Here is a 20,251-nt window from a genome sequence, read left to right as displayed (position 1 = left end):
AGAGCCTCCCATGGATGCCCCCCAGTGCCAACGGGACCCCCACCCTAGGGGCTGCCATGCCCAAGGGTGCCCTCCCGTACCAGGGGCCCCCCAATGCCAAGGGGGACCCCCCACCCCAAGGAGCCCCCCATGGTCAAGGGGGGGCTCCCATACACCACACCCCCCCTAAGCTCAGGGGTGCCTCCTGTATGCCACAGACCCCCATGCCTATGGGTGCCCCCTGTACACCACGGGCCCCCCCCATGCTGGTGGCTGCCCCCCAGTGACAATGAGGACCCCCAAGCCCATGGGTGACCCCTATACACCAAGGTCCCCCTATGTCCATGGGTGCGCCCGCCATGCCCATGGATGCCCCCCATGCACCGCACCCCCCCCCGCCCATGGGTGCCCCCGTACACCAAGGTCCCTCTATGTCCATGGGTGCCCCCCATGCACCAAGGTCCCCCTATGCCCATGGGTGCCCCCCTCACAGGGGGTGCCCCCCACACCAAGGGGCTCCGCTTGCACCCCCGGGCCCACCCCCACGCCCTCGGTGCCCCCAAGGGGTCCGGACCCCCGAGGGCCGCCGCCCCGCTGCCAGGGCTTGGGGGCGGGGCGGGATGTGGCCCCACCCCTCGCGCAGGCCCCGCCCCCTGCCCGTCCTCCTCCGGGCGGGCGGTGCCCGCTAGAGGGCGCCTGTCAGGGATGGCGCTCTGCGCCGCGCTCGTCTGCTCCGTGACGTCACATCCGGGTGGCGCTGAGGCGGGCTGCCCGGTGAGCGCGGAGGCCGTGGCGGGACCGGGGCCGGGGCCGGGGCCGGGAGCGACCGAGCTGAGCGCGGCCGCGGGGGTCTGCGGGGCGGCGGCTGGGGGGGGAATCCGACGGGGGGGCGGCAGAGGCGGCGAGCGGGGCCTGGGCGCGGCGTGTTGCGGGCGCAGGGGCCGAGGCGGCCGGGCGGGGGGAGGCCCCGGGGCCCGCGGGGAGGTCCTGGGGGGCCGGTGCGCTGGGGACCGAGGGCCTGGCCGGTCGGGGGCCCCGCGGGTTGGGCGACCGGGAGGGCGGGGGCGGGGGCAGGCCCCGGGGATCGGCGGATTCAGGGGAGGCCCTGGGGGCTGGCGAGCTGGGGGCTGGGAAGGCCCAAGGAGAGCTGAGATGGGGGGGAGGCTCGGCGGCTTGGGGGGTTCTGGGGAGTTGGGGGGCTGACAGGGGGCCAGGAGAGCTGGGATAGGGGACAGACCCTGGAGCTCAGCGGGTTGGGGGGCTGGCAGGGGCCTGGGAGACATGGGGCGGCCCCGGTGCGTCGGGGGTCGTTGGAGGGCCTGGCGGAGGGGAGCCCCGGCGCCTGTGGCCTCGCGCGGGCCCTCACCCTGCTCTCCGGCCCGGCTGGGCAGCTCCCGGCAGCGCCATGTCATCGGACTCCAGCAAGAAGCGGAAGCCCAAAGTGATCCGCACCGACGGGGGCCCGCAGGAGGGCAAGCGGGGCAAGGCCGACGCTGACCAGGTGGGGCACCCCGTGGCCTCTCCCGCCCCCCCAGCGCAGTGGGGGGAGCCGCCTGCGGTCGCGGGGTGCTTCTGTCCTGCCGCGTTATGAGGGGCTGGCATCAAAACTTCCCTTTTTTGGCCTCATTCATTCCACCACTCGGGCAGCTCGAATGGGGTCAGAATGGGCCAAATCTGACCACCTCCCAAACTCCCACTCTCAATTTCCAAGCTGGTTTTCCCCTCCTGGAGGAAACACAATACCTGGGAGTCAAACATTGCCTTTTGGGACACAACAGAGGCAAGTCTGCAGCTGTCCGGTCCCTTGAGGATTTGCATGTTGTCTCAAAACATTCCCACAGACATCGGAATAACTTAGTTTCAGCCAAAGTGGGATTTAAAATTGAAGAAGCAAGTGCGCAACCTCAATATAGATGTTTTATTTACAGTGACTATATAAGGGCCTGAACTTTCCTGGCAGTTGCGGCCCGAGTTGTTAAACAAGTCGCTTTCCCATGCCCAAGCCTCCTTTGGCAAGCGATAACCGGGCTGAGGCAGCGCTTGAGACCCAGCGTTTTGCCCCCCGGGGCGCTTCAGGAGGCGTTTTTGCCGCTTGCAGGATGCTCGGTACTACAGCGAGGAGGGTGAGGTGGATCTGCGCGACCCCATCAAAGACTACGAGCTGTACAAAGAGACTTGCCAGGAGCTGCAGAGACTCATGGCCGAAATCCAGGAGCTGAAGAGCAGAGGCGTCAAGGACAACGTAAGGAGAAACCGTGGCACTTCGCTTTCCGCGTGCGCTTTTCTGTGATGCTTTTCCTTGACCTGCGAGGAGCAGGAGCAGAAGCCGTGCAGCGTTCTAGGAAGAATTAGGAAAACAGGACAGTCTCTGTTAAAAGTAATAAAATAAGCTGTACCTGGGGCGTTTGGTCTTTGACCAAGGGGCTGTTGTCCAGGCCAAGGTTCCCCTCTTCAAGGCGTGTCGGAGCCCTGCTGCGAGGGGTGTTGAGACATATGAGGTGGCCGCGTGCGCCACTCTCGTCTTCTGCCTCCAACGCCCCTCTCCTGCCGTTCAGGCTTCCGAGATAGACGAGCGGCGCATCCAGAGCTGTGTCCACTTCATGACCCTCAAGAAACTCAACCGCTTGGCTCACATCCGGCTGAAGAAAGGAAGAGATCAAACCCATGAGGTAGGGAGCAGGCTGGAATGACTCTAATAAAGCTGATAAAGCTCCCTCCCTGACTCACCCCAGGGCGCTTCCTGGTGCCGCAGGCCGAGGAGAGCAGCATCACGGCCCCGTATCGCCGCTTGCGCGTGCAGCTCTATCTCATGCCGTCGGGGTCACCAGCCGCGTTTGTCTTTCAGGCGAAGCAGAAGGTGGATGCGTATCACCTGCAGCTCCAGAACCTGCTCTACGAGGTGATGCACCTGCAGAAAGAGATCACCAAGTGCCTGGAGTTCAAGTGAGTCCGGACGGGGAGGAGCAACCGGGTCCAAAACGGGGGGAGGCTTCGAGGGGTCGGGATCTCTTGTCGCGTTGTCTCAGCCAGTTGCTCAAGGAGCGTGGGGAGGGTGTCTCCGTGATGGGCGCGACCCTGTTCAGATCCATTTCCCTCCTCTGCTGTGACACGTTGTGGTTTTACTCACTGCAGCTGTGGTTGTTTGCGTGGCAGCATAAAGCCAGGGCCTGGGACATCAGCACTGACTGCTCTGCTGCAAGTGTAGTTGAGTTCAGCCCTGCGCAGGCATTCGCCGCCCTTCCCTGATCCCATCTTTCCTTCCCTGCAGATCGAAACACGAGGAGATCGAGTTGGTGAGCCTGGAGGAGTTCTACAGGGAGGCTCCGCCGGAAATCAGCCGCCCAGCGATCACCCTGGCCGAGCCCCACCAGCAGACCCTCGCCCGCCTCGACTGGGAGCTGGAGCAGCGCAAGCGGTGAGCAGGCGCCGTGCCGGCTCGGGGCCAGCCCGGCTCGCCTCTACCACGCCACAGGGCAGCGCTTGCTGCCGGCACCCTCAGAGTGAGCTCCGCAGCTCCCATGGGAGCAAACGCCGGCATAAAAACATTAACACCTGCTTGAAACAGTATAAAACAAGTGAGAGAAGTGCCCGCGTGGGCTGCGGTGCTGCGCCACGAGGGTCAGATTTGGCAAGTTGATGCATGAGCCCACACCCAGCTCAGTGGCCTGGCCTCGTGCTTCTGTGGCTGCCACGTGCCTGTGCTCCTGACCCTCACCGCAGCGGGGAGCTGCCCGTGCAGGAGGGCCAGGTGGCTCAGCTGCTCCAGCAGCTCTTGCCTTGTGCATGCAGCAAACGTGACACAGTTTTTCTGATCTTACAGCAGCTAGGGCCGGCCTTCCAGAAAGAGCAGCCTAAGCCTGCAAAGAGATGCTGTGTGAGCAGTGCAATTAAACACAGCAGCCCAGTGAGATGTGCTGCAGTGGGTGTTGCATGGCTCCCTACGGCTTGTGGTTTGTCTGTCCGAGCCCATCGCAGGCTCCTTTGTACCGAACCTGGCTCACTTTGCCTGGTGGGACTTACTTGTGCTGTGTATATTTAGGATTTTCTTAAAAAATGAATCTTCCTTGCAAAGTCTGAAAAGGGCAAAACGGAACTGGACGGAGCTTGTCTTACAGCTGCATGTTGAGTTACTGAGAGGCTTCATCATTCCCAGTTCTTGTCCCACCGTGTCTGGGGACGTCACCTTGCATTTGGCACTTCCTATCGTGTTGTGGGGGAAATGGCTTCTCAAATCCCCGTGAGAGCAGATGGGGGTGACAGTTTGGGCACTTTCTGATGGTTTGGGAGTTGTTGGTGTCCACTTGCAACTTGCGTTGGTGGCTGAAGGTCAGGCTTCAACACTGCTTTGCGTAGGAGGCTGCAGGGGTGTGCTGACGCCAAGCTGGGTCTTAACGGCTCTGTAGCCAGTGACAGAGAGACTGCTGCCAGTGCCTTAAACCCTCCTTCTTGCAAGGCTGACTTGTAGAAGCAGTTGATATGACGTGAAGCAAGTGAACGTGATGGTGATACAGATTTGCTGAGGAAAGGCCTGGCTGCTCTCCCTTCTCGGAGCACAACGCTGGGCTGAGCTTTGAGTTGTTCTTCCCGTTTATTTTCCTGTGCTAACAAGTTCGTCTCTGTCTCTGTTTGCCCTTGGCCTTGGGAGAGGTCCCTGTCCATCAGTGTCTGAGCTCTCCTGGTTCCTGCAGTGACGTTTTGGGTCAGAGGAGCTGGGACTGAGGAAGGCCCCGGCTGGCAGCAGAACTTGCTCCATGATGCCGATGTGTGGTGGTAACCGATCTCCCATCCCCAGGTTGGCAGAGAAATACAAGGAGTGTCTGTCCAACAAGGAGAAGATCCTGAAGGAGATCGAGGTGAAGAAGGAATACCTGAGCAGCCTCCAGCCCCGACTCAACAGCATTATGCAGGTAATGGCTGAGCCCTGCAGGACAGGGAGCTGGGCTGTGGGCACTAGCTGGAGTCGCGTTGGAGTTGCCAAGGGGCGCTCTGCCCATGCCTGCCCGTCTCGTGGCTCTCGGGGCAGCTGCCCAGGCTGGATACAACAAAACCTGGCTGAGTCTGAAGGCTGCAGCTCCTTTGGAGATGCCCAAGCTACTCTCTGTGCTCTGCCTTTCCTTCACGGTCTCCTTGTCTCTGCGGCTGTCCCTGCAGAGCTGCAGCTCGAGGGTTGGTTAAATGGCTTTTCCTCGGAGGCCGATAACGCAGCTCCAGCCCCTCGTGGCTGCTGGGGAGGGGCAGAGCAGGAGAAGGAACTGGGTTAGACTCGGATCCAAACGTTTTCCAGCAGCGGAGAGCAGCAAGTCCTCCCCTCGGGGACTCACTGTGGTCGGTGTTAAAAAGCCGACAGCCGGTCCTGTGCTGGTTTCCAGCCTCCCGCGTACCACCTTGGGGTACCTGAAGGAGTGGGTGAGGAGGGCAACCTGACCCCAGCCACGCACATTATCCCCGTTCTTTCTGCAGGCCTCCCTGCCTGTCCAGGAGTATCTCTTCATGCCCTTCGACCAGGCGCACAAGCAGTACGAGATAGCACGGCACCTGCCACCCCCGCTCTACGTCCTCTTCGTGCAAGCCAGCGCCTACGGGCAGGCCTGCGGTGAGCACTGTGGGGGCCGAGGCGGGCGCCGAGCTCCCCGTGGCCACGGGAGGCTACAGTGAGGCGGGGTGGGCACACGGCGGGTGGATCTCGCTGGCACGCATCAAAAACACTGCTTTTGGGAGGCTTTTGCTTCGATTCAGCCTTTCTGGCTTCTCGAGAGGGTCCCCCAAAAACCAGCATGGTGCTCCAAGCCCAGCCTGTCCAGTGGAGTCCTGCCCTGTGGCGGCCTCGGGGTCCCTCTGCCGCGAGGGGATCTGTCTTGGAGCGGGAGCCTCTCAGGGCATGACAGCACCCTGCTTTCTGTCCGCAGGCTTAGCGAAAACCGCAAGGGAAGGAACTTTTGGGGGTTGTACTTGAGGCTAACAGCGTGAGAGTGGTAGATGTGGTGTTCCCTCGACCCCAGGTCCTGTTCCCCGCCTGTTACAGGGGGCTCCTGGTGGGGAGTATCCCATTGTGGCAGTGCAGCCAGCTGGGCAGCGGGAAGGTTAAATTTGGGTGGTGAGCTGCTGCAGTCCGGCCTCCAGCCCTGCACCTCTCTTAGCGGCAGACAGCGCTCCCCGTAGCTTCTTTTCCTGCTTTTCCCCCGCAGAAGCATGGTTCATGGCTTTGTTTTTGTTTCTTTTACAGATAAGAAGCTTGTCGTAGCCATTGAAGGGAGCGTCGAAGAAGCCAAAGCCCTGTACAAGCCACCCGAGGACTCACAGGGTGAGTTGGATGCTGTAGTGGGGAGACGTCCCCAAGCAGTGGCTCGTGTCCCTGCCTGTCTGCGTCTCACTAGGGCCTCGTTTTGGCGGGGGGACGCTGCCTCACTGGGTGGGGAGCTGCGGTCCTGGACGGAGCCGGGCTCGGTGGCCCTGCTGCGGGTGGGAGAGCCGCCTTGCCATGGTGCTGAGCCGGGCCACGGGGCCCCTGCCTGGGGAGCTCGCTTACGGCCCTCTCTTTGCGCAGATGACGAGAGCGATTCAGACGCGGAGGAGGAGCAGACCACGGTAAGGGACAGCGTTGGCTCTTCTCTGAGCACCGTGCGGGCAAATGAAATCTGCACCTGCTAATGGCGAGGTGCTGAGAGAGACAGGCCCAAGCGGGTCTGGGAACTGGTTTTTCCTCGCTGCCACTGGGGGTCCTTTGCTCTCCCTGTGTGAGCATCAAGGCACCGAAACCAAAGTCCAAAAAAAAAAAGAAACATGAGCCCTCCGACAGGCTGTTTTTGATGGCGGTGGGTTCAGGAACTGTCTCGCCTTTGCGCCGAGTCTTGCATGCTGGGGCGCTGCCAGGGCTGGGGGGACACCAGCGTCCCTGCCCTGAGCAGAACCCGTGCTGAGCCCGCGGGAGCTGATGGCTCTGCTCGGCTCTCCCTAGAAGCGGCGCCGGCCCACGCTGGGCGTGCAGCTGGACGACAAGCGCAAGGAGATGCTCAAGCGCCACCCGCTCTCCGTCACCGTCGACGTGAAATGCAAAGGTGAGCGAGCGCCGGCGGCCCCTGGCAGAGAGCCCCCAAAGTTGTGGGGCCGGCCGGCGGATCGGGGAGTGACCTAGGGGTGCTGTAGCCCTCAGCGAGAGTGGCGGGTGCGGGCAGGCCACGTTGGTGCCTGGTAGCTGCCCACAGAGCAGCATTAGAGGCATCTCTCTGTGTTGCCTCTCGGCCCTGTTTACTGCAGGGACAGGGGAAGAGCACAGATATTCCCCTCCCCAGGGAGCGCTGAGCCCCACGCGCTCAGAGCTGCAGAGAAAAGCCCCGTTGCCTCCTTCTCTTGGCACAGATGAGAATGTGCTTCACCTGACCTTCTACTACCTGATGAACCTCAACGTCATGACGGTGAAAACCAAGGTGACCACCGCTGTCGAGCTGACGACCCCCATCAGCGCCGGGTGAGGAACGCCCCGTGGGCGCAGAGCCCATGCTCGGTCGTGGTCCGCGTGCTGAGCCTGGAGCTCGTTGCGAAAGCCCTGATGTCACTCTGGGCTCTGCGGGGTCCTGCCGGACTCTGGAGCGACCTGTTGGCAGAGTGACGTGGCACCAAGGGGCAGCCACGTGCCCTGCGGTCCCTGGAACAGGATTTGGAGGGTGTCAAGCTCAGCTGGGGTCTGAGCAGGGAGAAGCACAGTCAGGCCCTGCGACTGCTCCGCACCTGGCGAGGCCCCTTGCAGGCACCTCCCAGCAGATGCTGTTTTAACATCCCGGGGCACCTTTGAGGCCGTTGCGCAGAGCTGCAGTTTCCAAGCGCTGTCTTGGCCTGTCCTTGAGCGGGCAGAGGAAGCAGGGAAGAGGCCGGGAGCCTCTTTGGAGCGTGGTGCTGGACCAAGGGTTACTCCCTGGTCGGGAGCTGGGAGCAGCTTCTGCTGCTCGGCACGTTAATCTGCATCTCGCAGCCAAAACACCTCCTTCCCTCGTGCAGCCGTTACCAGCTGCTCAGCAGCTCACCTGGTCCTGAGGGTGGGGGATGCAGCTTCCTACGCGCAGGCTCCCCGCGAGGCTGCTCAAGCCCGGTTTGCGTGAGGGCTGGCTGAAACGGCAGCTCCGGAGCCTGCCCAGGATGCTCGGATGAGCCGGGAGCTCACTAGGGCTCGGCCTGGGGCCGATGCAAGTGCCTGAGAGAGAGAGGCAGGTGAGGCTGGCCTGGGGCACCCGCAAGCAGGCGCTGCCGCCCCCAGTGCGGCCATGCGAGGCCTCCCCTTCCCTTCGCACTTCTCTTTGCTGTGGGCACCCGAAACCACTGGGCAGGCAGGTGTCCGTCCACCCTGCTGGCGTGAATCCTGCGCTGGAGGGGCAGCCTCGCTCCAGCGTGAGACCCCCCACCACCGCTTTAGCTTGTGGGGTGGTAAATGGCAATCGGGCCGTGCCCTGCATACGCTGGATTTGTTTTCTGCATACCCAGACTGTCATCAGTAAGTTTCAGAGTTAATGCACTGAACTTAATCACACTATTAATCACACTGAAGACTGTGAGCAGCTCCCTGGGAACATGGTGCCTTGTGATTTTTAGCTTCTTTACGGCCAGGAAGGAGGCTGATCTTTTTCTGGCCTATTTGCGGAGCCTAATCTGGTTTTCTGGACTCAGAGCCTGTTTATGGTTGCTATAGAGAGACGCAGAGGCTAATGAATGATTAACCTCCTCCCTCCTTCTCCTGCCAGAGACCTGCTCTCCCCAGATTCCCTCCTGAGCTGCCTGTACCCGGGAGACCACGGGAAGAAAACGCCGAACCCAGCCAACCAGTTCCAGTTCGATAAAGTGGGGTGCGTAGGCCCCGACTCTGCCCGCGCAGCCTCGGCCAGGCCGCTGGCGCGACTGCCCCGCTCGTGGGCCTGGCTCGTCCCTCCGCGGGGCTCGGAGCCAGCAGCACCCTGAGCCAGGCTCTCGGCCGCTCCTCTCCAGAACGGCAGGGCAAATTGGGTGGCTGTTGGGTGGCTGCCTGGACTGCTGGGGCATCAGGGGACAGCGGCCCTGGCATCGCCGAGGTCACGGCTGGGATAACTCTTCCTCTCTGCTCCCGCAGCATCGTGACCTTGAGCGATTACGTGACGGAGCTGGGGCATCCTTACGTGTGGGTGCAGAAGCTGGGCGGCCTGCATTTCCCCAAGGACCAGCCTCAGGCATGTCCTCTCCTTCCCCTCCCTTCTGTCCCCTTCCACCCCCCGGGGGCTGGCCTGGGTTTCTGGAGGCGCTGGGGACAGCTGTGTCCCCCCTGCTGCACCCCGGCTGCTCCCAAACCATGAGGGCCCAGCGAGCACCCTCGCTCAGGTCAGACCAGTGTTAGTTGATGGGGATGAATCAGCGCGATGGAGTTGTGCTACTGTATTTTACCTCTCGCGTGCGATGGTCTGAGCCCTGTCGCATTTACTGGCGCTAAGCAGCTCGTTAAGGGCAGCGACACGAGCGTGCACCTGTCCCCAGGGCGGGAGGGAGGTCCCCAGTGCCACGTGAGCGAAGGGCCCACTGGGTGACAGCCTCTGCTGCCCGCAGCACACAGTCACCGCGGACAACTCGCTGAGCGCGAGCCACATGGAGATGACGGTGAAACTGCTGCGGATGAGGCTGCAGTCACGCCTGGCTCTCCACAAGCAATTTGCGTCGCTGGGTGAGTGTTCGGCTCCCTGCCCTCGGCCTGGGGATGGGCTGGCAGCAGGTCACCCTGTGCCGGAGAGGTGACTGAGGCCCCCTCTGAAGGATGTCACAGATCCCTTTGTCCCCTTCACTTCTCATGTGTGGGCACAGGGGCATTCCTAGCTCCTCCACACCTCCCTCTGGGCCTGTGCTTCTGGCCTGTGTCCAAACACCACCGGTGTCCCTGGGCAGGCCAAAGCGAGTGTCACTGCAGTGCCACTGTCGGCAATCCCAGCTGTCCCCTGTCCCCTCGGCACTGGCAGTGGGAGCAGGGCTTTGAGGGCAGTGCAGGGGGTAGGCTGTGTCCCCTCTTGCTGCCCAGCAGCCATTTTGGGCTGCCCTGGCTCAGCTCGTGAGCTTGGTGCCAGGGATCAATTCAGGCCTTGGTGGCAGGTGAGTTGTCACCAGAAGTGTTGTGCACCCACACGCGGGCCAGGCGTGTGCCGCTGAGGCTGTGTGCTCCGGTGGCACGATGACCGTGACTGGCTCTGCTGCTGTCTGAGCACCCAGTGACGACATCAGAGGGACAACACTGTCCCCAGGTCCTGGTTTTGCTGCCACCCGGAGCGTCCTCGGCCACAGGCTGCGTGTCGTCCCTGGCAGCAGGGCAGGAGCGCTGGGCCCCAGCCCTCGCCCGCTCACACGGCCCCATCCTCCGTTTCAGAGCACGGTGTCGTGCCAGTGTCCAGCGAGTGCCAGCACCTCTTCCCTTCCAAGATTGTCTCGCGCCTGGTGAAGTGGGCTGCCATCCCCTACGAGGACTACGCGGTGGGTGCCGCGCGTGGCCCTCTCCCTCCTGCTCCGCGCTGGGGCTCGGTGCCAGCGGCCGCTCACTGCTGCTGCCGCCCCTTGCAGGAGCTGCCCTACACCCGGGATGTGCTGGAGGCTGGCCTGGCCGAGGACACCCACCTCTATTACATGGCGCTGATCGAACGGGGGACAGGTAGGTGCCTTTCCCTGCCGCAGCAGTTCCTCATTCCCAGCAGCTGCCTGTGTTACCCCCAGGGCAGCTTTCGCTGCTCCCGGCGTGGGCCAGGCCTGCTTGGACACCAGAGATGGGCTTGTGAGCGCCGGTGGCCGTGCCTGAGAGAGGCAGGACGTGGCAGGGAACCGGCACCCAGCGAAGTCTAGCTTCTGATTTGTGAGGATTGCTTCCGACCCTCCTCTGTGCTGCCTCCCTGGCCGGTCCCTGCCTTGCCGGGTGTCTTAACGGGAACCCCCCCGAGGGCAGAGGCGCCGTCGGCCGTGCCTGACATTTCCACCCTGCCTGGCTCAGCCAAGCTGCAGGCCGCCGTGGTGCTCAACCCTGGCTACTCCACGCTGCCGCCCATCTTCAGCCTGTGCCTCAACTGGAAAGGGGAGCGGACTGGCAGCAATGACGACAACATTCGGGTGAGCCGCTGGGGCGGGAGAGGAGTCTGGAGAGCCGCTGGGTTTTGTTTCCAGCGGTTTTGTGGCTGTAGTGAGGCAGCCGCTGGGATGAGGTAGCAACCGGGCAGTTTGTGCGAGCGGCTGCCGAGGGTGGGGATTGTGCAGGCCCTGCGGGTGGATCCGGTCTTGGGAGGGAAGAGCGGAGCCAGGCCTGCGCTGTGCTGATCCCTCTGCCTGTGCCAGGCCATGGAGAGCGAGGTCAACGTGAGCTACAAGGAGCTGTGGGGGCCCAAACCCGGCTACCAGCTCCTCACCAACCAGCTGCAGCGCCTCTGCATGGTGCTCGACGTCTACCTGGAGACGGAGTCGCACGACACCAGCGTGGAGGGGCCCAAGGAGTTCCCCCAGGAGAAGATGTGTCTGCGCCTCGTCAGGTGAGAGCCGGCGCCGTGGGGGATGCCAGGGTGCTGGCTCCTAGCCCTCCTTGCAGGCGGCAGGGAGCTGGGCGGGGGCGAGGGTGCTGGCAGGAGTCCCTGGAGCTCAGACCTGCCTGACCAGGTGCTGCAGCTCCGTCCTACTGCCAAGCAAGTGTTGCTCAAAACGGGAAAGGTGCTGGTGAGTGATCTGCTCCCTTCTGTCTTCTCTTCCAGGGGGCCCACCCGCATGAAACCGTTCAAGTTTAACTACCCGCAGGGTTTCTTCAGTCATCGCTGACATCCCCAGGCTCTCCTGCGTGGGCACCGCTCCGGGTCTGGGCCTCGAGTGGGTCCATCCTGCCAGTTCGGTTGCTTTCCCAAGGTTTGGTTTGAGATTTTGTATCCAAAGGGATTAAATTCTGGACTGAAGGAAAAAAGCGCTTGTGCTGTGTGTATAGCCAGCCTGGGCTGTGATGGGGGTGCTCGTGAGGGCTGGAGGTGGCTCTCCCAAGGATGTGACACCCTTTCTGTGGCATCTGTGACTGTCACTGGGTGTCGTCACTGTCCCTGTCAAGGCTGCCTGGATCTTCTCATCCCCGGGCTGGAAACCTTTGCTGTGCGGCAGGGGAGGATCCCTGCGCCGATCCGCTCGCACTGAGCGGGGCTGGCTGTGCCGCACTCCAGCAGCGAGGGGAGGACACGTGCGAGGCTGCGGCGCCCTGTCCCCCGTCCTGTCCCCCGTGGCTCTTGGCTCACGCAAGTTTGCCGTGTCCCTTGAGCCCTGCCAGCCCTGTGCGCCTCCCTCGCCACCGCGGCTCCTCCGTAACGCTGAGCTGAGAGGCTAAAAATAGCCCCGAGCCTGCACTGCAGCCAGCACCTGCTCTTGTCTCCGCTGATTGCCTGCCAGCTGCCTTGGCACAGAAAGCCCAAACCAGCCTGAAACGGTGAGGGGAGCCTTGGTTCCCCCAGTGCTGTCCTGGCTCTGCTCGGGGCTCTGGGGCTTTCTCCGCTGTGCTGGGGGGTCGCTCCAGCCTCCAACAGGAGCTCAGCCCTGCTCCTGCTGGCATAGAGGGCCGAGCACCTCCCCGACAGGCTGAGGTGAGTCCTGGCTCGCTGCGCCAAGAGCTCGCAGGGTGAGGGCTAGGATCACAGAGCCTCCTTGGGGCCCTCGTGCTGTGGGTCTTGTCTGAGCCACGGTGGCTTTGTCCCCCTGCCCAGAGTCGTCATCCCTGTTGGCTGAGCAGGTCTGAGCCAAAGCCGGTGTCCCCACCGCAGGCCCACAGACCCTTTTCCCCCTCCTGTGCCAGTGCTGCATCTGCTCTGGGCGGGCCCCGCGGTTGCTGCAGCACAGGGCTGCACTGCAGCGCTCGGGTTAAACCAGGCTCAGTGGCCCCCTGGGAGCCCCCTTTTAATTCGAGAAGGAAGAAAAAGCCACTACGAGCCCTTGCGGTGTGAGGGGCTGGGGGCCGGCCCTGTTCCCAGCCCTTGTGAGGAGTGTGCAGGCAAGCCGCTGGCCTGCGAGCTGGGGCTCTTGTCTGGCTTTGCCAACTCCTTGGGCCGTGGGCAGGGCCTGGGGCTTGGCCACCTTCCCCAGGAGGCATTCGGGGTTGGTTCCCGGTGCTGTCTACTTCTGGAGAGCCCCCGCCACCCCCTGCATGCCCCTGCTCTGGACTGGCACCCCAGGGTGCCCAGGCATGGGGCTGCCTGCATTAGCTGCTGAGTCGGGAGCTCAGCTATGCCCCATATGGAGCATAGGAGGTTACGGGCCTCCGAGGCATGGCTTTGCTCCCCCGTAGGGCTGCTGTGCTGAGATCGCATTTCTTGCTTGTGGTCCAGCCCCTCCCCTCAAGCCGATCTTAGGGCACCCGGCCACCCTTTGGCATTGCCTCCCGCCCCAGCAACCAGAACAGGCACAGCTCAGGCTATCTCTGTAAGCACTTTATTTGGTTATTGCACATAAGCAACTGAGAGTGGACTCGAGTGTCCTCGTGCACATTGTGTTTTGGGGAGTATTTCCGTGCTGTGCCTAACCCGGTCCACCCAAGCCAGCCCCAGCCTGCGTCACCGCGCAGAAAGGACAGTTCCCCCAGAGGAGGGAAGGCCGTTAGGGCTCCGCTAGCCTTCGGCACGCGGCCCAGGCAGCTAAAGCTGTGCGGCACGCCTGTCTGTCGATTGCACATACCTTAAATAAATGCACTTATTGGAGAAGGGCAGCCGGGTCCCATTGGGGCCGGTCCCGTCGTTATAATTCAAGTGTTAAATGTGGCGCTCTGCGTGTATCACATTCGGCTACAGAAGCGATCATAACATACCCCCGGAGGAGGGCGGCTAGGGGCTGTGTCTCTCGCACAAATATATTGCTAAGGCCGGGCTTGGCGGGTGATGCCTCCACCTGCCCTCGGCCCTTGGAGGGCAGCGGGGCTGCTCCTGGCGCCTGTGGGGCCAGGGCTCTGCTCACTTCTCGCTCTTCTTGCCCGGGGCAGGCACCGGCTCTGGGGCTTTGCCCTCCTTGGCATCCGCGCTGGCCGCTTTCTCAGCCTTGGTGGGCTCTTTACTGGCTTTGGGCTCATCTTTGGGTTTAGCTTCAACTTTGGGTTTCTCCTCCAGCTCCTTTTTGGGCTCTGCCTTCTCCTTCTTTGGTTCCTCCTTCTTCTCCTCAGCCTTTGGCTTCTCAGCTGCTTTGGCAGGCTCCTGCTGAGGCTTTGGCTGGGCCTCCTTCTTGGCCTTCCCTTCCTCTGTGGGTTTTGTGGGCTCCTTCCCCGGCGCAGCAGCCACCTTCTCTTTGGGCTTCTCCTCCACCTTGGCTGGGACAGCCTGGGGGGCCTCCTCTTTCCTGCCTGCCTCAACTTGGGGCTTGGAGGGAGCCTTCTCCTCCTTGGGCTGCTCTTCTTTCACAGGGGCTTTTGACTCCTTCGGAGGGGAGGGAACGGGCTCCTTGGCTGGGGCTGCTTCCTTCTCAGGAGACTTGGCCTCCTTCTTCTCAGGAGATTTGACCTTTTCTGGGGACTTGACAGCCGGGGTCTTGGCCTCCTCCTTTGAGGGGCTTGTGGGTTTCTCGGGGGACTTGACAGCTGGGGCCTTGGCCTCCTCCTTTGAGGGGCTTGCGGGTTTCTCAGGGGACTTGACGGCTGGGGCCTTGGCCTCCTCCTTTGAGGGACTTGCGGGTTTCTCAGGGGACTTGACGGCTGGGGCCTTGGCCTCCTCCTTTGAGGGACTTGCAGGTTTCTCAGGGGACTTGACAGCTGGGGCCTTGGCCTCCTCCTTTGAGGGACTTGCGGGTTTCTCGGGGGATTTGGCGGCCGGGGTCTTGGCCTCCTCCTTTGAGGGGCTTGCAGGTTTCTCAGGGGACTTGACAGCTGGGGCCTTGGCCTCCTCCTTCGAAGGGCTTGCAGGTTTCTCAGGGGACTTGACGGCCGGGGCCTTGGCCTCCTCCTTTGAAGGGCTTGCAGGTTTCTCTGGGGACTTGACAGCTGGGGCCTTGGCCTCCTCCTTTGAGGGACTTGCGGGTTTCTCAGGGGACTTGACGGCCGGGGCCTTGGCCTCCTCCTTTGAGGGACTTGCGGGTTTCTCGGGGGATTTGACAGCTGGGGCCTTGGCCTCCTCCTTTGAGGGGCTTGCAGGTTTCTCAGGGGACTTGACGGCTGGGGCCTTGGCCTCTTCCTTTGAAGGGCTTTTGGGTTTCTCAGGGGACTTGATGGCTGGGGCCTTGGCCTCCTCCTTTGAGGGGCTTGCAGGTTTCTCAGGGGACTTGACGGCCGGGGCCTTGGCCTCTTCCTTTGAGGGGCTTGCGGGTTTCTCGGGGGACTTGACAGCTGGGGTCTTGGCCTCCTCCTTTGAGGGGCTTTTGGGTTTCTCAGGGGACTTGATGGCTGGGGGCTTGGCCTCTTCCTTTGAGGGGCTTGCGGGTTTCTCGGGGGATTTGATGGCTGGGATCTTGGCTTCCTCCTTTGACGGGGCTGCAGGTTTCTCAGGGGATTTCACAGTTGGGCTCTTGGCCTCCTCCTTTGAGGGGCTTGCAGGTTTCTCAGGGGATTTGATAGTTGGGCTCTTGGCCTCCTCCTTTGTGGGGGATTCAGCTTTCTCTGGGGATTTTACAGCTGGGGATTTAGCCTCCTCTTTTGCAGGAGACTTGGCCTCCTCTTCTTTGCCCTCTGCTTCAGCTTTCTCCTCTTCTTCCTTCACCTCCTTCTCTTCCTCTTCTGTGACCTCCTCAGTCACCTGGATTTCCTCTGTCTGCTCTTCCACAATCACTGTCTCCTTCTCTGATTTTTCCGCCACCTTGACTTTCTCCTCGCTCTTCACCTTGATGGTGGTGGTGATGCTGGGAGCCTTGGGGGCCACCTCTGGGAAGGAGATCATCCCAAAGCCAGACTCAATCCGATATTCCTCCCCTTCCAAGAGCTTTCTGCCAGGAAGAGACCAGAGCAGAGAAGTCAGTGAATGCCTCTCACCCACCTCTCACTTCCTCCCCTGACCAAGGGCCCCAAGCAGGAGCTGCCAACCATGTCCTGTGTCTTCATCTCCTTCATGGACCTGCTCCTATGGGCAGCATTGCCTTCCCTTGCACAGCAGGGCCCCAGGTGTTAACAGGGGTCACATAAGGGTGTTTCTGGGCAAGGGACCAAGATGATCCCGAGAGAGCCATCATGGCTGAGAGTCCCACCTCCCCCTTGCCACCCCTGTACCTATAGGCAGCGATTTCAATGTCCAAGGCCATTTTGACGTTGAGCAGATCCTGGTACTCCCGGAGCTGGGCTGCCATCTCCCACTTGCTGTTTCTCAGCTCACTGTCAAGCTGCTGGATGGTCTCCTGCAGCAGATGGAGCAGCCGGTGACACACAAGTCCCCAAGCAAAGCACAGAGGGGCTGCCCTGCTCCCCACACTATTCCCCAGGAGCCTGGTGGCCTAGGATGGAGCCTCCACAACCTATTCCACCTTCAACCACCCTCACAATCAAGAGGTGGTTTCTTGTGTTGAGTTTGTGCCGGTTGCCTCTCATCCTGCCATTGGCCACCACTGAGAGGAGTTGGGCCCCGTTCTCTTGATACTCTCCCATCGGTTATTTATACATGTTTTTCAGCTTTTATACACATTTTTCAGTTCATCTGGCTCCCTTGGTGGACCTGGCTCCCTGCTGTCCAGCAGGAGCCCTGTGCCATCTCAGAGGTGCGTAACAATGAGCCGAGCCCCATGGGAGCACCCTTCAGCAGGGGCCAGCCCTCCACTCATGGATACATTTCTAGGTTCTGGATGTGTCTGGTGGCCACCTCAGCCTCCAAGCCCCACGCTGACAGGCATGGAGTATCGCTCTGGGGACAGTGTTTCAGTCCTCTGCCACCACCAAATGGTGGTGCCCAGAGCAAGCCCTCTATGCTGTAGTTCTCATCTTTGGGATACAGCCTGCACCCTGGGCAAGCACCAATGGTGTTTGTGAGCAGCACTGAGGCAGCTCAAAGCCAGGCTGATGCATGGGGACAGCCCCATCGTGGGTGATGGAGACATCAGTCTGGCTGCAACCTCAGGCTCTGGGTACCCTGAGCTGGGAAAGAACTGCAGTAGACACAACTGCAAAGTATTTGCTGCTGGCCATCATCATCTTCTCTGGGGCCAATATGAGTACTGCCCTCCCTGGCAGTCGGATGGTCCCTTCCTATGAAGCTACGGGTCTGGGACCTCGTCCCCAGCACTGCATTACCTGGTAGGAGAGGACATCTGCATGATGGCGCTCCTCTGAGTCCTGCCTCTGCTTCTCCAGTGACTCCTGGGTCCCTTTGAGGGCATCGAGCTCGGTGGTCTTGGACTGGAGCTGGCGGCGGTACTCACTGATCTCCTCCTGGGCTGAGCGGATGGCATCCGTGTTCACCTTGGCAACTTCGGAGAGCTTGTCCAGCCTCACTGCAATGAGGCAAAGGAAAAGCTGCAGCAAGCGAGGGAGGGAGGCTGCACTCTCCCCTTCCGGGGCAACTGAGGTGGCTGCTGACCCCTGAAAACCCTGAGCCTGCAAATCTTCTGTGTGCACATCCTCCGCAGTACTAAGCCCTGCCAGGGGCTCCCTGGGACACTGCGTAGCTGGCCCTCACTCCGTCTGTGCTAGCAGGGCGCTGGGGAGAGGACAGTGCCTGGGCAGGACAGATAGAGCAGCTATTTTGTCCATTCTGGATTTTTTTTTTTTTTCAGTGCAAACCTACTGTCCTAGGGCCTCCCCTTCAGCTCCTGCCACAAACTCACTGACCTGCAGACCTGCTTGCTCGCCCCAGCTCTGGGAGTGGTGGGGATGGCAGCCCCCAGCGTACCCCCCTGCCACACCCGGGCCCCAGGGTGCCCAGGGGTGAGTCAGCCACACTGTCCTTGAGCGGGCAGCTGGAGGGTGAGGAGGGCTCTGCTGCCCACCAGCCCCGCACCCTCACCGCAGCCAGCTGCCGGGTGCGTGTCCCGCAGGGGGTTGCCGCAGTGCCCTGAGGCCACCCCGAGGGACCGAGGCCAGCGCCCCTCACTCCCAGCACCCTGCGGGGCAGCTGCTGGGCACCAGCAGCCTCAGCCCCACGGGGATGCTGGCCCCAGAGCAGGCTGCTGAGCCCCGTCCAGCGCTCCCATGGGTGCTAAGCCCGCTTTGCCCAGGGTGCTGCCCCCCCTCCCGAGGACTCCCATGGGTGCTGACCACCCCCCCCACCCCCCGCACTCCTGTGGGTGCTGATGCCCGCCAGGCGCTCTCCAGGGTGCTGAAGCAAGGACTCCCCGGGGTGCTGACGCGGCCGCTCTCCAGGGTGCTGAAGCAGGGACTCCCCGGGGTGCCGAGCCCTCTCGGCCGCTCTCCAGGGTGCTGACCGCTTCCCCCCACTACCAGGGGTGCTGAGCCGCTCGGCTTAGCACCGTAGTGCCCCGCCCAGCAGCGCAGCAAGGACGCTCCCTGCCCCCCGGGACGGATGCGGCACCCCCCCCCCCCCAGCACTGCGCTATAATCCCCTCGCTGCAGCGCACCGCAAATACTCTCGACCTGGCCAGACTCCAGGGGAGAGAGACCGGTACGATCTCCCCCGAGCCCGCAGCATCGCCCTGGCACCCCAAAGCCCCGCGGGGTGCAGTGGCCACGCTGTCCTCCCCAAAAAGCAGTGCGGGGAGGGGGGGAGAGGGGTGTCCACCCTGCAAATACCCCCGGTGCTGGCGGCGACGGGTGGGGGTACCGTAACGCCCTGCCGCAGCGCACTGCACGGGGCGGGGTAGGGGCCATGCACACGCCCGCGGTGCGGATACGGTAGTGCCCTCCCGAAGCAAAGCACCCGGGTGGGCTTACCGTAACGCGCTCCCGGAGCGCACTGCACAAGGGGGGTCCATGCACACGCCAGCGGTGGGGTTACCGTAACGCCCTGCTGCAGCGCAGGGCGGGGAGGGGAGGGGGACGCCCGCGGCGGCGCTGCGCACCCGCGGAGCGGGATCCGCGCCCGTGGGAGGGGCGGGGGGGACTCACCGCGGAACCAGTCTTCGGCCTGCAGCGTGCTGCGCGCCGTCGTGCCCTCCAGCTGGGCGCGCAGGTCGCGGAGGGCCGCGCTGATGCCGGGGCCGGCGGTGGGGGCGGGCGGCGAGTCGAGGCGGGCGCCGCGCAGCAGCGCGCCCAGCTCGGCCTCGTGCTGCCGCCGCAGCAGCGCCGCCTCTTCGCGCAGGGCGCGGGCGCGCTCGGCCAGCGGGCCCCGGGCCCGCTCCTCCTGCGCGGAGCGCTGCGCCAGCCCGCGGGCCGCCGCCTCCAGCTCGCCGCGCTGCCGCGCCTCCTCGTCGAGGCGCGCCCGCAGCGCCGCCGCCTCCTGCGCCAGGCGCGCCCGCTCCAGGCGCAGCTGGCCCTGCTCGGCGCCCAGGCGCAGCACGGCGGCGCGCAGGTCGCGCAGCTCCCGCGAGTACAGCTCGCCCATGGCGGCGCGGCCCGCCTGCTGCTGCCGCAGCGCCGCCGCCTCGGCCGCCAGCGCCCGGTTGCGCTGCTCCAGCGCCCGCACCCGCTCGATGTAGCCGGCGAAGCGGTCATTGAGCACCTGCAGCAGCTCCTTCTCGTTGCGCGCCCGCGGCTCGCCGTTCAGCGAGTCGAGGCTCTCGGTGGAGGAGGCGGCCGCGCTGCCGCCGCCGCCCCGCGCCCGGCCCGGCGCCGCTGCGGATGCCGGCCACGAGTGGAAGCCGCTGGAGGCGGCGGAGCGCGGGGCGGCGCGGCCCGGCGGCGCCGGGGGGCCCAGCAGCGTCTCCAGCAGCAGGCTCATCGCGGCTGCCTCACTGCGGCACAGCCGCCGCCGCCGCCCCTTTATAGCGCCCGGCGCCGGCCCGCCCCGCCCCGGCACCGCCGCCGCCACCGCCACTGGCACCGGCACCGGCACCGCCCCGCGGCGCGGGGGGCCCCAGCTGCTCGGCCCCGGCGGGGGAGCGGGACCCAGAGAGGGAGAGCGGGACCCCGGGGAGGAAAGTGGGACCCTGGGAGGGAGAGCAGGACCCCGGGGAAGGGAGTGGGGACCCCCAGGGGACATTGGGGAACTCTCTCGGCAGAGAGCAGGGACCCCGGGAAGCGATGGGGACCACCCGGAGTGGAGTGGGAGCCCCCGGCCAGGGAACAGAGACCCCCGGGGAGAGCGGGGTCACCCTGGGCAGAGTAGGATCCCCGGGGACAGAGAGTAAGGCTCCCGGGGAGGCAGCTGAGACCCCTCAGTGGCAGAGGGGACCCCCGGGGACAGAGCAGGGACCCCCTGGGGGACAGTGGAGATGCCCAGGAGAAGCAGAGAGGGAGCGGGTCTCTCCTCCCAAGGAAGGGGTCACA

At 63.4% G+C, this 20,251-nt stretch overlaps 2 protein-coding genes across 3 annotated transcripts; one reads left to right on the top strand and one right to left on the bottom strand.

Moving 5' to 3' along the window:
- The first annotated feature begins 598 nt into the window (after positions 1-598).
- Positions 599-11,902, top strand: THOC5 (THO complex subunit 5). 2 transcript variants are annotated; one of them, XM_026119197.2, is made up of 20 exons: positions 599-753; positions 1,371-1,480; positions 2,078-2,221; positions 2,535-2,648; positions 2,825-2,922; positions 3,248-3,394; positions 4,772-4,886; positions 5,440-5,572; positions 6,203-6,280; positions 6,524-6,564; positions 6,935-7,034; positions 7,336-7,444; positions 8,709-8,810; positions 9,071-9,167; positions 9,538-9,652; positions 10,343-10,446; positions 10,534-10,621; positions 10,955-11,070; positions 11,293-11,483; positions 11,700-11,902. In XM_026119197.2, exons 2-20 carry the CDS (start codon positions 1,385-1,387, stop codon positions 11,761-11,763), a joined length of 2,052 nt encoding a protein of 683 aa, XP_025974982.1. In that variant the 5' UTR covers positions 599-753; positions 1,371-1,384; the 3' UTR covers positions 11,764-11,902. The 2 variants fall into 2 exon arrangements, with proteins under 2 accessions (XP_025974982.1, XP_064378417.1); XM_064522347.1 differs by having other exon boundaries at positions 655-828.
- A 1,489-nt stretch (positions 11,903-13,391) lies between these two features.
- LOC112994579 (neurofilament heavy chain) lies at positions 13,392-19,703 on the bottom strand. Its single transcript, XM_064522339.1, has 4 exons — positions 18,932-19,703; positions 17,162-17,361; positions 16,151-16,275; positions 13,392-15,870 (listed from the first exon to the last, which is right to left on the bottom strand). Exons 1-4 carry the CDS (start codon positions 19,701-19,703, stop codon positions 13,920-13,922), a joined length of 3,048 nt encoding a protein of 1,015 aa, XP_064378409.1. The 3' UTR covers positions 13,392-13,919.
- Between the last annotated feature and the right edge of the window lie 548 nt (positions 19,704-20,251).

Source organism: Dromaius novaehollandiae, chromosome 17 (assembly GCF_036370855.1).
Source record: "Dromaius novaehollandiae isolate bDroNov1 chromosome 17, bDroNov1.hap1, whole genome shotgun sequence".
Taxonomy (NCBI): Eukaryota; Metazoa; Chordata; class Aves; order Casuariiformes; family Dromaiidae; genus Dromaius; species Dromaius novaehollandiae.
Note: the sequence above shows the minus strand (reverse complement) of the source record. Positions and strands in the feature narration are given on the sequence as shown.

Excerpts from the sequence above, each read along its gene's own strand:
- THOC5 (XM_026119197.2), top strand. The coding sequence starts at position 1,385 with ATGTCATCGGACTCCAGCAAGAAGCGGAAGCCCAAAGTGATCCGCACC. Across the intron at positions 3,395-4,771 it reads GAGCTGGAGCAGCGCAAGCG|GTTGGCAGAGAAATACAAGG; the intron begins GTGAGCAGGCGC and ends TCCCATCCCCAG. Across the intron at positions 9,653-10,342 it reads CAAGCAATTTGCGTCGCTGG|AGCACGGTGTCGTGCCAGTG; the intron begins GTGAGTGTTCGG and ends CCTCCGTTTCAG.
- LOC112994579 (XM_064522339.1), bottom strand. The coding sequence starts at position 19,703 with ATGAGCCTGCTGCTGGAGACGCTGCTGGGCCCCCCGGCGCCGCCGGGC. Across the intron at positions 17,362-18,931 it reads GGCCGAAGACTGGTTCCGCG|TGAGGCTGGACAAGCTCTCC; the intron begins GTGAGTCCCCCC and ends GCCTCATTGCAG. Across the intron at positions 15,871-16,150 it reads ATTGAAATCGCTGCCTATAG|AAAGCTCTTGGAAGGGGAGG; the intron begins GTACAGGGGTGG and ends TCTTCCTGGCAG.